This window comes from Rhinoderma darwinii, chromosome 8 (assembly GCF_050947455.1).
Source record: "Rhinoderma darwinii isolate aRhiDar2 chromosome 8, aRhiDar2.hap1, whole genome shotgun sequence".
Taxonomy (NCBI): domain Eukaryota; kingdom Metazoa; phylum Chordata; class Amphibia; order Anura; family Rhinodermatidae; genus Rhinoderma; species Rhinoderma darwinii.
Window position 1 is genome coordinate 21,721,859 of NC_134694.1, and position 15,318 is coordinate 21,737,176.

The 15,318-nt window shown below is 43.6% G+C and overlaps 1 protein-coding gene across 2 annotated transcripts in view; it reads right to left on the reverse strand.

Moving 5' to 3' along the window:
• Window positions 1-1,159: 1,159 nt before the first annotated feature.
• Window positions 1,160-15,318, reverse strand: part of MAPKAP1 (MAPK associated protein 1) — a 141,310-nt gene continuing 127,151 nt past the window's right edge. For both annotated transcript variants that reach the window (XM_075834215.1, XM_075834216.1), the window contains 2 exons: window positions 5,227-5,324; window positions 1,160-1,782 (listed from right to left, as the gene is read on the reverse strand). In XM_075834215.1, coding sequence (XP_075690330.1) covers window positions 1,663-1,782; window positions 5,227-5,324 — 218 coding nt within the window. In that variant the 3' untranslated portion in view covers window positions 1,160-1,662. The remainder of the gene's footprint in view (window positions 1,783-5,226; window positions 5,325-15,318) is intronic.

Sequence of the window (15,318 nt, forward strand, 5' to 3'; positions counted from 1 at the left end):
GATCGTGTCAGACGAGCGAGGACACATCGGCACCAGAGGCTACAGATGATTCTGCAGCAGCATCGGCGTTTGCAGGTAAGTCGATGTAGCTACTTACCTGCAAATGCTGCTGCAGAATCAACTGTAGCCTCTGGTGCCGACACGATGCAGGACCTGTGAGTGACGTCACAGATCTGCACTGCCAGAAGCTGGGCGTTCTGAAGAGAAGTGGATGATACTTCTCGTCAGAACGCCCAGCTAGTAAAAGTAGTAAACACGCCCCGATGTACGCACATAATACACGCCCAGTTGTACCTTTACTTTTCAACACGCCCAGTTGTACTTTTGCAAGCCTCATTTGCATAAATACGAAAATGGTCATAACTTGGCCAAAAATGCTCGTTTTTAAAAAATAAAAACGTTACTGTAATCTACATTGCAGCGCCGATCTGCTGCAATAGCAGATAGGGGTTTTAAAATCTGGTGACAGAGCCTCTTTAAAAGGGTTGTACCAGAATCTAAAATGATCACCCATTTCTCCTCACTGCACCCCCTGCAATGAGGAGTTTGAATGGAGCAGGGGACGACCATGCGCCCGCCGCTCCATTCAATGTCTAAGGGACTGACGAAAACAGCCGAGCACTGTGCTAGGCTGTTTCCGTCATTTGCATAGACTTAGAATGGAACCACAGCGTGCATGCTCGACCGCCGCTCCATTCTATGTCCTCCGCACTGTGGTCGAGCAGGGAGGAGAAACAGGTTGTTCAGGACTCCCATTCTCGTAATTGGTGGGGATGCCAGCAGTGGGGGCCCCCATCGGCGATCAGACAATTATCACCTATCCACAGGATAGGTGACAAGTGTCGATTCTGGGAATCCCCCTATAAGGCAGATCAGACTACATGAACAGTTTTTGATCAGCTGATCCACTGATCTGTCTGCAATGGTGATCAAAAAAGCAAAAAGCACGCCCCTTTTGTTAAGCTCCTCCCCCACGATTGATGTTTTCACTGCCAGATTTCTGTTTGTGTCAAGTCCTTGAATAAATACTTACGATGTCAATACATTTCTATTTCGTATGCTTTTCACATTGACCAGGAACATTTTACAGTACAAGACACATCGAACGTACAGGTATACATTTTCATGACTTCTAAACACTGGATCTCAGACAGACCAAGACGTTCTAACCTTCTTTATTTTAAAAAGCTAATTCAAGAAAATTCACACAGCCCGTTCTGTTACGCTGAACACAAGGGATTGCGCAAATGTATCCTTCAAAAGGTATTAAATAAATTCCAGCATATACCCCTCTTCTACAACATTAACCAGAAGAGGATTCTGCAGGGGGGCATTCAATTATAGGACGGCCTGAACATAGTCAATATTTCAGTATGTAAAACAAGGCTACATAGTTGGTAAAGTTATTAAAGTTGCAATTGGTGGATTCTGTACCCACAAATATAATGGCCAAAAAAGAAAGGGGGAAGGGCAAAATAATTCCCTCTATATAGATTAATAATAACAGATTGGTACTAGTGATAAATCCTCAGAGCCACAATTCATCAGTTTCTTGTGTTTGTCTCTACAATGAGGATGCAGGAGGCTCTCCGGCCGGCCGGCCAGCACCGAGGTTCTACATGTCCACCTAGTTTTTTCTCCTCTTGTATCCTGTCCTCTCGTCTATCCCGGTTTCTTCTCCTTCTGAAAGCTGAAGCTGGTTCTCCTGGTCAGTTTCCGCTGTTTCTGAGCAAAGTAATCTGCCCGAGCTGTACTGGCCCGAGACTCCAGAATGTAATTAACCTAAAAAAGGTCAAAGAAACAATATAAATGTATGATGTGAATGAAAACATAAAAGGGCATTAAGAAAAGTGACAACCGCTACACTAAGTAGGAAATGTGCTCCGAGAAGTTGTCACCACTTCCCTTCCCCCACGCAGCAGAAGTTTGAATGTGATCTTTCTCTATGTACAGATGCTATCAAACACACGGCCCCACTGGTCATTACTGAAGGGGGCACCATTGGTCCGGATTCTTACACCCCAAATCTAAAGTAAGACTACTGCACAAGATGCAGCTTCATTTCCTAGTTTATTTGGGTAGTGCTGTTTGGGCACTGTATGGTATAGTTATTAGCACACTGTAAAGTTGGGCACAACGTAAAAGGGGGCATCAAAAGAAGGTAAATGTACAGGGCACCATAGACTGGCCCTGGTTATTCATGGATACATTTCCCACAAAACTGCTTATTATTCAATAGTGGTATGATTTATTCCTAAAATTATAGTATGAAGAAGCAAAAAGGGAACATTGAGGGCTGGGTATATATAGCATCTCATTGAAATAACTGTTGCAGTAAAGAATGTAGAGGTCCAAAATATTATTCTCAACTACAAACACTTTTCAGGGCATAAACCATAAGGCCCTGTTTCCATAGAGTTTTTCGCCGCGGTTTTTTATTTCAATGGGAGGCAGAGGCGTTTTTCCCGTGAGTGGAAGAAAAAAAAAACTCTTGCGGGAAAAAGAAGCAACATGCCCTTTTCTTCGGGCGTTTCCGTCTCTGGCCTCCCATTGATATCAATGGAAGGCAGAGAAAGCGTTTTTTTGCCCGCGGCGCTCAATAGCCGCGGCCGAAAAATGCGGCAAACGGCGTGCAGGCAGGTCAAAATCTGCCTCAAAATTCTGCAGGTTTTTCTGTTTGAAAAGAACTCAGTGTGAACAATGGCCTTAGGATCAAAGTAAACAGACCTGTAGTACGAACGCACAAAATAGCATCTATACTCTAACTAAACACCAATTACGCATGTGCTTACAAATTGTTGCAATAGTTTACTAATCAATGTTTTTTGTCTATAGAGGCCTGAAACATATTGCTCGGCATACACATTGCACATGGGAAGTGGTTAAATTAACAAGGTATACTCATTACCGCTATATCCAAATTGAAATGGCAGCACTTAACTACACAGATAATGAAGTCTGCTTTATGCTGGCTATTAATATCTGTTCAGTGCATCTAAAAGCTGCAATTAACCATTCGATTAGATCCATTGCTAATTATCTTGAATTCAGTGTATACACATGATGTGCTTGGCTCACATTACCAGTTAAGAGCCCCGACACATTACGTATCATGGTCCTGCCGGCTCCCTACATGATGACAGGACGTGTGTAATACAAAGACGGGGCCAGTGTGACGGGAACATCACTGACCTATGACGCTGAACCCGTCCCTCTGCTTTTTTTGCAGACCGCTACATTTTGTGCTTTACAAGTGACTTTCTGGTATTGGTTACAGGGTTAAAGGCAACCTGTCAGCAGTTTTGAGGCCCCAAAACTGCTGAAAGAGTGATATAGGGGAAAGAGGGAGCATTGGAAACACTTTTTTGATTCCCCCGACGTAGCAGTCGCAAGCGCCACTCCCTGCTCTGAATGACGTCTCGAGCGGCCAATCAGGAGACTTCTAAAGCGATCACTCAGAGCAGTGGGGCGCGTACAGCGTAAAAAACACTTGCACCCCAAGCCCCGTCTTAGTAGTACTTGCAATAGGCGCTCGACAGGGAAATAAATATAATTTTCTTGGTCATGCAATTGTACAACCAAGACAAAACTTATGTTTAAAGTGCTCTAACCCTCCCCTTTATTGCTCTGTCAGCAGTTTTGAGGCCTCAAAACTACTGACAAGTTCCCTTTAAATCTGTCCAAAAGGAGTATTCAGATTTTGACATTTATTCATGAGAAGCTGCAGTTTCCTAATATACTTTGTCTATCAATTTCTCAAGTTCTCAAAATCTCTTCTTGTAGTTAGTGAATGTGAATGAAAGGATGAAAACCTGTCCTGATTATGTGATGATCACACAGGTGCATGGCTTGTTACAGTGCAGATCTTTCATGTAACAAGCCATCCACCTGTGCGAGCATCACATGACCTGGACAGTTTTTTTGGTCCTCTGCAAATAAACAACAAAGGTTCCCATTCAATGATAACGAGCAGAGATCTTTAAAATGGAAAGGAATTGATGCACAAAGAATATTGGATAATTGGAGATCTTTTCATTACCTAATGAATAGACTTTTTCTAAAACCTGAGGTACATTGTAGAGTGAAGTAATACTGTAGTAGGGGGACACCAACTCCCCAGGCAAGAAGGTAAGAGAGCCAGATCAATGCTATTTACAGGCCCCATTTTTGACCATCATAGCTTTAAAAGGGGTTGTCCACCTTCTGACAACTGTCCGACACCCAGACCCCGCACCGATAAGCCGCTTCGGTGGCCTGCGGGCACGGGATGTTATGGCACATAATGCTATGTACGGAGCCCGGAAGCAGTTGGCTCCATACATAGCATAGTGGCCGTGCTGCAGAACTGCAGGTCCGCTCCTATTCACTTGAACAGTACTGCAGTTCGGCCGCTATTCCGTGGCTGGAGCGAACTGCTTCCGGCATGTACGTACGGTGCACGAAGGCACCGGACCAGCTGATCTGTGCGGGGTCCGGGTTTTTGACCCCCACAGATCATGTACTGATGACCTATCCGGTGGATAGGTCATCAGTTGTCAGAAGCTGGAAAACCCCTTTAAAGCCCAGGTACTACCATTTTCCCTTCATCCAGGACTAGATTCCCAGGATGCTATGCAACGGTCAGGAACGTATGGGGGCTTTAGTGCGGCAACTTTTCTTTTAGGTTTTCTGCAGTCACCTGTGCCATATAATAACATTATATCGGTATTGTACATAGTTGGTATATTTCTATTTGGGGCACTGTTGGATTCTGTTAAAGTTTTCTGTTGGTCTGTATTTATCTTGGCTGAGATAAAGTGATGTAACATCTTGGTTGGCCATTAATTCTGGCTACATCTGTTGGTTGGCATCTTGTGGCTTGGGACTCCCTATTAGACTAAGATTAACAGCATGGCGGTATTCTGTTGGTGCCAGGCTATATCATTTTTAAGAGTATTAATCCACATGATGAATGGTTATCTGGGCACAAGAGCTCAAAAGCTCAACGCAGTATTTTAGTTGTTGCAACATTACTTGACATTGGCATGGCGTCTAATGGGACTAGAGTAACACTGAGACCACCAGGAGGTTTCCCAAAACAATTCCAAGGACTGTTTCTTTAAGAACAGTGCAGCAGAAGAAATAAAGCCGAGTCTAAACGTGGTGTAGCGTAATGAATTAAAGAGTCTAGACATTAACGCAAGATAATATGCTAGTTGTGGAAGCAAAAGAAAAATAAAAACCAACCTTTAAGACAATCTCATTAACAGTAGCTGCGTCCGATTCAAAGTACAGATGTTTGTAGTCGTGGTTGTTGAGGTAGGTCAGCTTGAACATTGCATGGCCTGCGGAGATCAAATTCAACATGAAATATACAAAAAACAGTCCTGTGGGCACTTACAGCTACAATCAACCTGCATACATCATGAAAAATAAAGACCGGTTCACAAGTTCAGGTGGTGGTGTAGCAGCGAGCCGCAACACTACAGAATCTAAAAAACACACCAAAAACTGTCCTGATCAGCAACACAGGTTCCACTTCAAGTATGACATGAGACAAAAAGCTCAGGAGGAAGGAAGTCCTGCCCATTTCACTTAAATGTTACTGAGTTGCAATACCAAACACAGCCCATGGACAAGTGAGGCGCTCTTTCTGAAAAAAACGAATCTTACACAAGGTGATCTCTTAACCAACTACTTTTCATAAAGGGGCAGGTGCTCTTTGGCAAGCGGTGCCTAGGTTGTCTCTCCAAACGAATGGTCACAAATGCTATAGGATTAATGGAATAACTGGGCATGTTGTGCAGAATATCACATAGGGCCCCTTTGTTCTAGAATACGGCGAGATTTCCCATTTTGTGCCCCACCACCAATCTTTCTGCATTTTACAAATATTATAAATGTGGGTAACTGACTCAGTGTTAGAAAATGAGGATGAATATTAATGGTAGATACTCAGAGTGGGTCACGGTTACTAGTGGGGTACCACAGTGGACAGTATTGGGGACTATGTTGTGCCTTCCTCTGGATCAACATTGCAGAATAATAGGCTGAACTAGATGGACATGTCTTTTTTCTGCCTAAAATAATGTGAAAACTGGGGTGAGTTTATCACAGTTGCAGCTTTTTAACACCTTTGGGTTTAGCTCCGAGCGCCATTGTGTGACCAGGATTTTTGTTTATTCCCATTCATTACACATTTACAACTAAGCTACATACAGTTTCATGTACTGTTACTTATAGCAACCAGTCTAATTCAGTCGCATGAATTATATCTGAACCATCGCTATGATGGATTTACATTTGGGGTGCAATAAGCCAGAAACAATTTACCCCTTTTACAATCATTATGTCCCAACAAATCAGAGATGAGCCGAGAAAGTCATGTATCCCTCTAGAAGTCATTATCTGGTTTGGGCACAGAGGAATTTCCATTTGGCTTTCAATTGTCATTTCTATTACTTCATCTTCTATACATACATGTTCTACACAAGGGTTAATTACATTGCAAATAATTTCCGCTATAGAATGTCATCCAGCAAAGAGGATCTAATGCTTCCCCATTCTTCACAGCTATCCATACATAGGTAATGTATATTCAAGATGACGGCAACTCAAGCTTTTCTTCTGATAACATTTGAATGGATGTAGAGACCAGATTCAATATGAAGGTTCCATGAAAACGTATTAAATAGGTTAAGAGGCAGAATTTTGGAAAAGATATATATGCAAATAGCAAAGTGAAATTGTAGAAACCAGAGCAATATCTATATGGGGTGCAGCGGAAGCAGTCGCACCCAGGCTCTGGCCGAAAAGGTCCCTCTGCCGCATAAGAAGACACCAGTATTATAAATGGCACCTGGTGGGTGGGGGCCCTGTCATAGATCTTGCATTGGGGCCCAGGAACTTCAAGTTATGCCAGGCTGGAAAACCACAAGATAATAACTCTGGCAAATTGTAAAGAAGCAACTACTGAATACATGTGGTGATCTGAAATCCTATGGAAAATGGCCAAATGTTGATGTTCACATGGCAGTAGATTTCTTTGGATTACATGCAGATTCACTAGATGGATGTGGACTTTCCCCCGAAAACTAATGGATAATGCCTCTTGCACAGGAACGTTGTGCCACTCGGGCAGTTTTTAACGGCATCCGAGTGGCACCCAATAGTCTTCACGGACCCATTCACTTTGATGGGTGAATCGGGTCCGTGAAAAATGGTCCGAGTCTCGGATCCGATGAAATATAGAACATGTCCTGACGGGACTCGGAAGGCATACACGGTCGTGTGCATGAGGCGTAAGGTAACGTACCTGACCTATGTTATATGACATCGCAACGGAACTGAAGTAACAAGAACAAAACCAGGTAGACCCGAAACAGCACCTGGAACACAGGGTTGACCCTAAGAATTCCTCTTTTACCCCTGCTTCTGTTGAAATGCAACAGAAATCGCAAGAAGATCTGTAGCCTGCGGTTTTCATCACACTTCCCTATTCAAGTCAATGTGGAAGAATATAATATCCATTTATAATAAAAAGCATACTGCAGATTTGAATTGCAAACTAATTTTTCTGCAGTGTGTGAATGGGATTTTTTTTTAATACAATTACCTTGAACTAAAAGTTTTTCATGTCAGCTGCTAACAGGGTATCCAGTATGCAACAGCGCTACCACATCTCCACAGGAAGTGTCCGGTACTGCAGCTCACCCACATTGAAGTGAATGGGGCTGAGCTGCAATACTAGACACAGCCCATGGACAAGAGTGGCGCTGTTTCCTGAAAGAAAGCAGCCATGTTTTTGTAACCTCATACAACCCCTTTAATGTCAGACAGAAAATAGATAAAAGGTCATTTCATAGCGTTTTTCTCAGCACAATCCACACACATCACTATTTAATCCACATATTCAAGGTAGAGTTCTCAGAGGGTCATTTTTTTTTTTACATTTACCAATCTTTGTATGTGGTATATTTTATCATAGAACTGTTTAATTAAATATAATGGCAAAGCATTAATCTTCCCCTGGTTGCTGCCTAATGATTTAAAGAGGGGGACAAATATATAACTTCCTTAAATCATTCCACAAATTAAACTTTGCTTCATATATTCGTAGCGGCCTCAAGCAGAATCATTTGTTCCTATAATTAGGAGGATGGAAGTGTTTGGGAAGGAGCTGAATACTGGACTAACAAATATGTATATTATTCAGAGTGCACCTCGAAGATATGCAAAACAAGGTGAACGCGCGTTTCACATATGAAGGGGAAATACTGATGAGCAGGAATGAGCTCCAAAATTATAATAGTCTCCTGTTATCCTCTACAATTCACACTGGCCATAGATGTAATGGCTTCCTTTTTTGTAGGATATGACAGGCTTTCAGGGCATGCTGGGAGTTGCAGTTTCGCAAACATCTGGAGAGTCGCAGGTTTATTCCACACCTTACAATAAGGAACATGGCTCCTTCCCTGGCTACTCCCATTAAAGGGGTTATTTAACTAGATAACTCCTTTTCAAATGCTAGCCGTCCTGGCCATCAACAATCGCTTTGGGTCCAGCGACTGAAACCCATATTGATGATCAGCTGTTCTTATTGGAGGAAACTACACATTTGTCCTGCAATGGCCACTGAAGGTGAAATGCACCATCACGCAATACCCATTCAAATGAATAGGTATTTCTGTAATACATGGTTGTGCCGAGTCCGTCAGAGTGGGAGCCACACTTTTAGGCAGTTCTCAGCTCTTGGTAATAGTGTACGGTCCAAAGTGTGGTACCCACCTCTATAAATTCAATATGCCCAAAAAAGCTCATATAGACAGGGATTGTCCAGTTGGGACAAGCCCTCTAAATGGGTTATTTGCCTTGGACAAATCCCTTTTTGTCGGAAGCGTTCCCCGACGATAAAGTAAAAGAACTCCACAAAGAGCTACCAGTGAATCCTTCAATAACAATGTAGGGAAATTGAAGCTCTACATGCCTCCCATTGATTTTAATTTCTATGTAATGGATCCCCCAGAACTGCTCTTTGTTTTGGCTCTTCTCTCTGGCTGATGGAAGGGTGACGTCTATTAACTCAGAATGCTGCAAGAAGGTATTTGAAAATGGGTTGTCTTAAAGGGGTAGTCCGGGAAATGCCTAGCAACAGGAAACGTGATAAAAATAATAAAAATAACAATTACTCAACCGTTAAGTCGACTCTCCGGTGGTCCACGCTGTTTTTGGTTTACTTTCCTGCAGCCTTGACGTGCCGAACACCTACGTGATCGCTGCGGCAAATCACTGGCCTCATCGGTGATGCTTACCTATTCGGCACGAGGACAGTGAAACAAAGACATTGTCGCTAGAGCGTAGGGGGATTTAACAGTTGAGTAATGGATATTTTTTTATGGTGTCACATTTCTTGCTGTTCGGCTCATATTTTAAACTCCTTTAACCAGGCAACCCCTTTAATCTATGCAAATTTTATAGACAACATGGACTTGGCCAATCTATTTGTATCTTTCGACCCTCAATTTCTCAGCCCCTAGAGTTGGCGGCGTTGGACATCTGCTCACTCCCCTCCTCCCTTTATAGAGTATGGCTGAGCCAAATGTTCATGTTAATTGGGAGATCATGGGTGATAACTGCAGGTAGAACAACTTTTGGCTGCCAGTTATTGAATGTCTATGGTTCGCTATGACCTCTTTTACGTGACCTCTTAATCCATAACTCCACGAAATTACAACCAAGTCGAAGTCTGTGACGTCACCAAAGCCAGTTTTCCCATCCACCTCATTAGATTTGCACATTTTATCGGCAATCCTTTGTTTTCCTGCATTGTTATCCAGTTTGCAAGAATTACTATTGGGTGACATTACTACCCAATATACTCCACTACTCCAGGGTACGGCAGAGATTGGTCCATCATATTAAATCATAGTTATAAAATCACTGCCTATTTTATCAGCAATGGTGACAGAGTGACAGTGGGAGTCACAATACCGTGTATCTTGTGTGTCAGGACTCAAGCCAGCCAACACATCCCATTATTCTAATAGGGACGAGCCGTGACTTTTCTTGCAGACAATCTGGAAAGTTTACTGCTCGCAGAGATGATGATGAATAGGTGTACAATGTATGAGCAGGTGGGAGAACAAGGGAGTGAGATGGAGGAGAGCGAGAGCGCAAAACTGCTGCTAGCGAGTGACGGGCTAAAAGAAATAGATACGCAAGCAAGTAAAAAAAACTGATGGAGAAATAATATAAAAAATTGTAAGATTGTTTATAGGAGACATAACTGGTTCTACTAGAGAAGATGGGGAGAGACAAAAAGAGAGTAGAGTTGGACAGGATTTTTCCAAAAATAGGTCAATATAAGCATCGTGTCCATATCAGTCTGTCTAATGTCACATCTCCTCATGGCTGTCCCGGCATCTTGTCACTGCTGTCTGTGCCTGTCCCCAGCTGCACCCAAACATGATCATAAAGGCGCCTCATTAACCTTCCTACAGATAGCCAGGTGTAACACGCCGCTCCAATTCTATTACATCTCCTGGCTACGTCTTACATGATGACACAATGTCATTAACCCTTCATTGACCAGCCTATTTTGGGCAATTTCTTCCGTTTTTTCGTCGCAACTCAAAAGCCATAACTTTTTTATTTTTCGGTAGACATAGCCGTGTGAGGGCTTGTTTTTTGTGGGACAAGTTGCAATTTTTAAATGGCACCATTTTTGGTAATTTGTTGATTACCTTTTATTAACTTTTGGGGGGGGGGGGGGGGAGGATAATAGAAAAAAAACCTGCCGTCTCTGCATTCTTTTTTGTGTCTTCATTTTACACTGTTTACCGTGTGGCATAAACACAACAACTTTATTCTGTGGGTTGTTTTAATTATGGCGATAAAGTATAGAAATTTGTTTTTTTTTTCTTTTACTACTTTTTCACAAAAACATTTTTTCCAAAGAGCCATAACTTATTTTTTTCCCACGACGCAGCTGTAGGAGGGCTTATTTTATGCAAGACGACTTGTTGGTATTCCATTTTTTGGAAGGCAGCATGAACAGAAAATATTGGTTTTTTTACTTTATTTTTACGGCGTTCACTGTAGGGTAAATAATGTAATAGTTTTATAGTTATAGATGTTATGGATGTGGCAATACCAAATGTGTAGGTTTTTTTTGTTTGTTTTGTTTAAATAGTTTTTTCACAATAAAGCATTTTGTAACGGGAAAAAGGTGGGGTTCTTTTTTGTATTTGAGATTTTCCATTTCTTTATTATTAACTTTAGAAAACCATTGCCGATGGTATACAGTATAATGCCCCCATATCAGCTCCCCATACAGTATAATGCCCCCATATCAGCTCCCCATACAGTATAATGCCCCCATATCAGCTCCCAAATACAATAAAATGTCCCCATATGAGCTTCCCATACAGTATAATTACCCCATATCAGCCCCCATGCAGTATAATGCCCCCCATATGAGCTCCCCATACAGTACAATGCCCCCATATGAGCTTCCCATACAGTATAATGCCCCCCATATGAGCTCCCCATACATTATAATGCCCCCATATCAGCTCCCCATACAGTATAATGCCCCCATATCAGCTCCCCATACAGTAAAATGCCCCCATATCAGCTCCCCATACAGTAAAATGCTCCCCATATGAGCTTCCCATACAGTATAATTACCCCATATCAGCCCCCATGCCGTATAATGCCCCCCATCTTATCAGCCCCCATGCCATATCAGCCCCCCATGCCGTATAATGCCCCCCCGCAATATAAGCCCCCCATAAAGTATAATGCCCCCATATCAGCTCCCCATACAGTAAAATGCCCCCATATCAGATCCCCATACTGTATAATGCCCCCATATCAGCCTGCGTCGAGCCGCTCAGCTCCTTGCTTCAGAATTGAATGGAACCTCGGTGAGTGACTCGCGACCCCCCGGAGGTCTTCACATGACCCCCTAGGGGGACGCGACCCACAGTGTGTAATGTATTGTTGTATTGTGCAGTTTGCAGTGGAGAGGAGGGGGGTCTGTAATTTAACGGGGCCCCCTCTCCACCGCAAACAGCACAATACAACCAGTGGCGTAGCTATAAGGGGCGCAGCGATCGCAGTTGCGACCGGGCCCCCGTTGCCATACAGCATGCTTGTTAAATTAATTTTCTGTGCCGTGAAACCGGTACTTCCTGGTTACAGTCACATGGTACACTTCGTGTACCATGTGACCGTGTTGTCACGTGACACGGTTTCCAGCCAGTGCAGTGGAAGAGCCGGTGCGGAGGACTCCAGGTGAGCTGCAGAGTCTGTATTGTAATGTATTGTGTTGTGTTGTATTGTGTTGCCTTGCAATGTATTGTGCTGTTTGCGGTGGAGAGGGGGGGCCCGTTAAAATACAGCCCCCTCCTCTCTCCACCGCAAACTGCACAATAACTTACAAACTATGGGTCGCATCCCCCTGGAGATTCGTGTGAAGACCTCCGGGGGGTCGCGAGTCACTCACCGAGGTCCCGGTTCCATTCAATGCTGGAGCAAGGAGCGGATGTCTCCTTGATCCAGCATTCACTGTGCCCTGAGCGGCTCTACGCAGGCAGGCGGGATGTAGCAACATCATCGCTCCTGTCTGCGCCGAGTCCCTCATAGTACACACCGGAGGAGGTCGAAGGATCCTCCACCCGACGTGGGAACGAGGATATGTAAGTAATTATGCTATTTTTTCTATTATGCACATATGGGTGCATTATACTGTATGGGGGGCTTATATTGCGGGGGGGCCTTATAGTGCATGGGGGGCTGATAAGATGGGGGCATTCTACTGCATGGGGGATGATATGGGGGAATTATACTGTATGGGGGCTGATATGGGGGGCATTATACTGCATGGGGGCTGATATGGGGGAATTATACTGTATGGGGAGCTCATATGGGGCATTATGCTGTATGGGAAGCTCATATGGGGGGATTATAATGTATTGGGAGCTCATATGGGGGGCATTATACTGTATGGGGAGCGCATATGGGGGGCATTATACTAAATGGGAAGCTCATATGGGGGGCATTATACTGTATGGGAGCTGATATGGGGGGCATTATACTGTATGGGGAGCTGATATGGGAGGCATTATACTGTATGGGGAGCTGATATGGGAGGCATACTGTATGGGGAGCTCATATGGGAGGCATTATACTGTATGGGGAGCTCATATGGGAAGCTCATATGGGGCATTTTACTGTATGAGGAGCCGATATGGGGGTATTATACTGTATGGGGAGCGGATATGTGGGCATTATATTGTATGGGGAGCTGATATGGGGGCATTATATTGTATGGGGGCTGATATGGGGGGCACTATAATGTATGGGGGCAGCTATGTGGGGCATTATACTGTTGGGGCTGATATAGGGAGCATTATACTGTATGGGGCAGTTATGGGGGGCATTATACATTATGGGGCATTATACTGTGTGGGGGCAGCTATGGGAGCATTATACTGTGTGGGGGCATTATACTATGGGGGCTGTTGGGCAAGGCGTCCGGGCATAGGCACGCGCAGGGGTCTGATGGTGGTGGTGTTTGGGAGGGGTAAGGGGGCCCAAGCTGAATTCTTGCACCCGGGCCCATGAGCCTTTAGCTACGCCCCTGAATACAACACAATACATTACAGACTTTGCAGCTCCTGGAGTCCTGCGCATCGACTCTTCCACTGCACTGGCTGGAACACGGTCACATGGTACACTAAGTGTACTATGCGACCGTAACCAGGAAGTGCTGGCTTCACGGCACAGAAAATTAATTTAACAAACATGCTGTATGGAAACGGGGGCCCGTGGACCCCCCAGGCTTAGGGGCCCGGTTGCAACTGCGACCCCTATAGCTACGCCACGGTTAATGCCTAGGGATTTAGAATGAGATGTCATAAAAGCTCCTGTAGGTGTAATGTGTAGGAGTCCCAATACTTTTTTCCGTATAGTATGTCTAGTATGTACTCAGTTCCAATGTTGTCAATATACCTTGTTCCTAGGTCCCGAATTATAAGCAACACTTACTTTCATCTTAGCCTTTTATTTTTGTATGTCACATAAGTTTCTATATGTGTCGCACATCTTCCGTATTGTCTACTCCAATGTCTTCGCTAAATTGCTCTGTTATAGTAAAGGCTGGGAAAGTTAAGCCTGGATTCTTCAACTAAGTCCCAATCCTCAACTGGTCCCTTGCCAAAAGATAAAGCCACTAGGAGGACATAGGCCCACAGATAACTAAAACAATGTTTCATGAACTAGAGATCTTTCTAATGCAATAAGCTACTACAACTAACCATAAGGACAACAGCCAGCAAGCCAGACTTTACCAGCCAGCATGCCACGCCACATTAAGGCTTTGTTCACATCTGCGTCAGGGCTCCGCTCAAGGGTTCCGTCTGAGCTTTCCGTCAGCGGAACCCATGAACGCAAGCCTGACTAAAACAAATAGAAACCATAGGTTCTGTTTTCATCACCACTGATTTCAATGGTGACGGATCCGGTACAAATGGTTTCCATTTCTCACCGTTGTTTAAGGGTTCCGTCATTTTGACAGAATTAATACCGTAGTCGACTGTGCTATTCCTTTAGTCAAAACTACGAAATCCTTACACAACTGTGACACATGGAAACCATTAGCACCGGATCAGTCACCATTGAAATCAAACTATGGTTTCCGTTTGTTTTAGTCAGGGTTCCGTTCATGGGTTCCCCTGACGGAATGCTCAGACGGAACCCATAAACGGAGCCCTGACGCAGATGTGAACGAAGCCTTACTTATGCAGCCTTCAAACAACTGTTATTTTGCATGCCGTCTGAAGATTTGTCCATTTTCCATTGTTCTGTGATACTCCATGTAGCCAACCCTTACAAGGACAACTCTGAGTCTGTACTCATTGGTATCCCGAAAGTTTTTAAAGTAGATTTAATGGTATTTCAGTCTACTAAATTAAAATAACATTAAAAGGTAACTGCCCGAAATATTATTGAATTAACAGATAAGATTTTTCTCTTACTCGATAATCTAGTGATGAGCTCTGTAGATATAGAATATCCAGAGCAAACCATAGACATTTGGACACTCTTCTGCCCATTAAAGAGCAATGGTTTCCAGTGGTTATTACTGGAGACTGACTGAGTGGAAGACATATTAAAGAAGCGGTAAGAAGTTTCAACGTTTGTCTTCCAGCAGCTGGAACCCTGAACAAAGGAGCAAACAAAGTCTACTATTTCTGCTCAGCTTTTTAAACGCTACTTGTATAATCTTACATAAACCTTTTAAAATCATATCAATTTGAGGAAGTAAAGTCATTA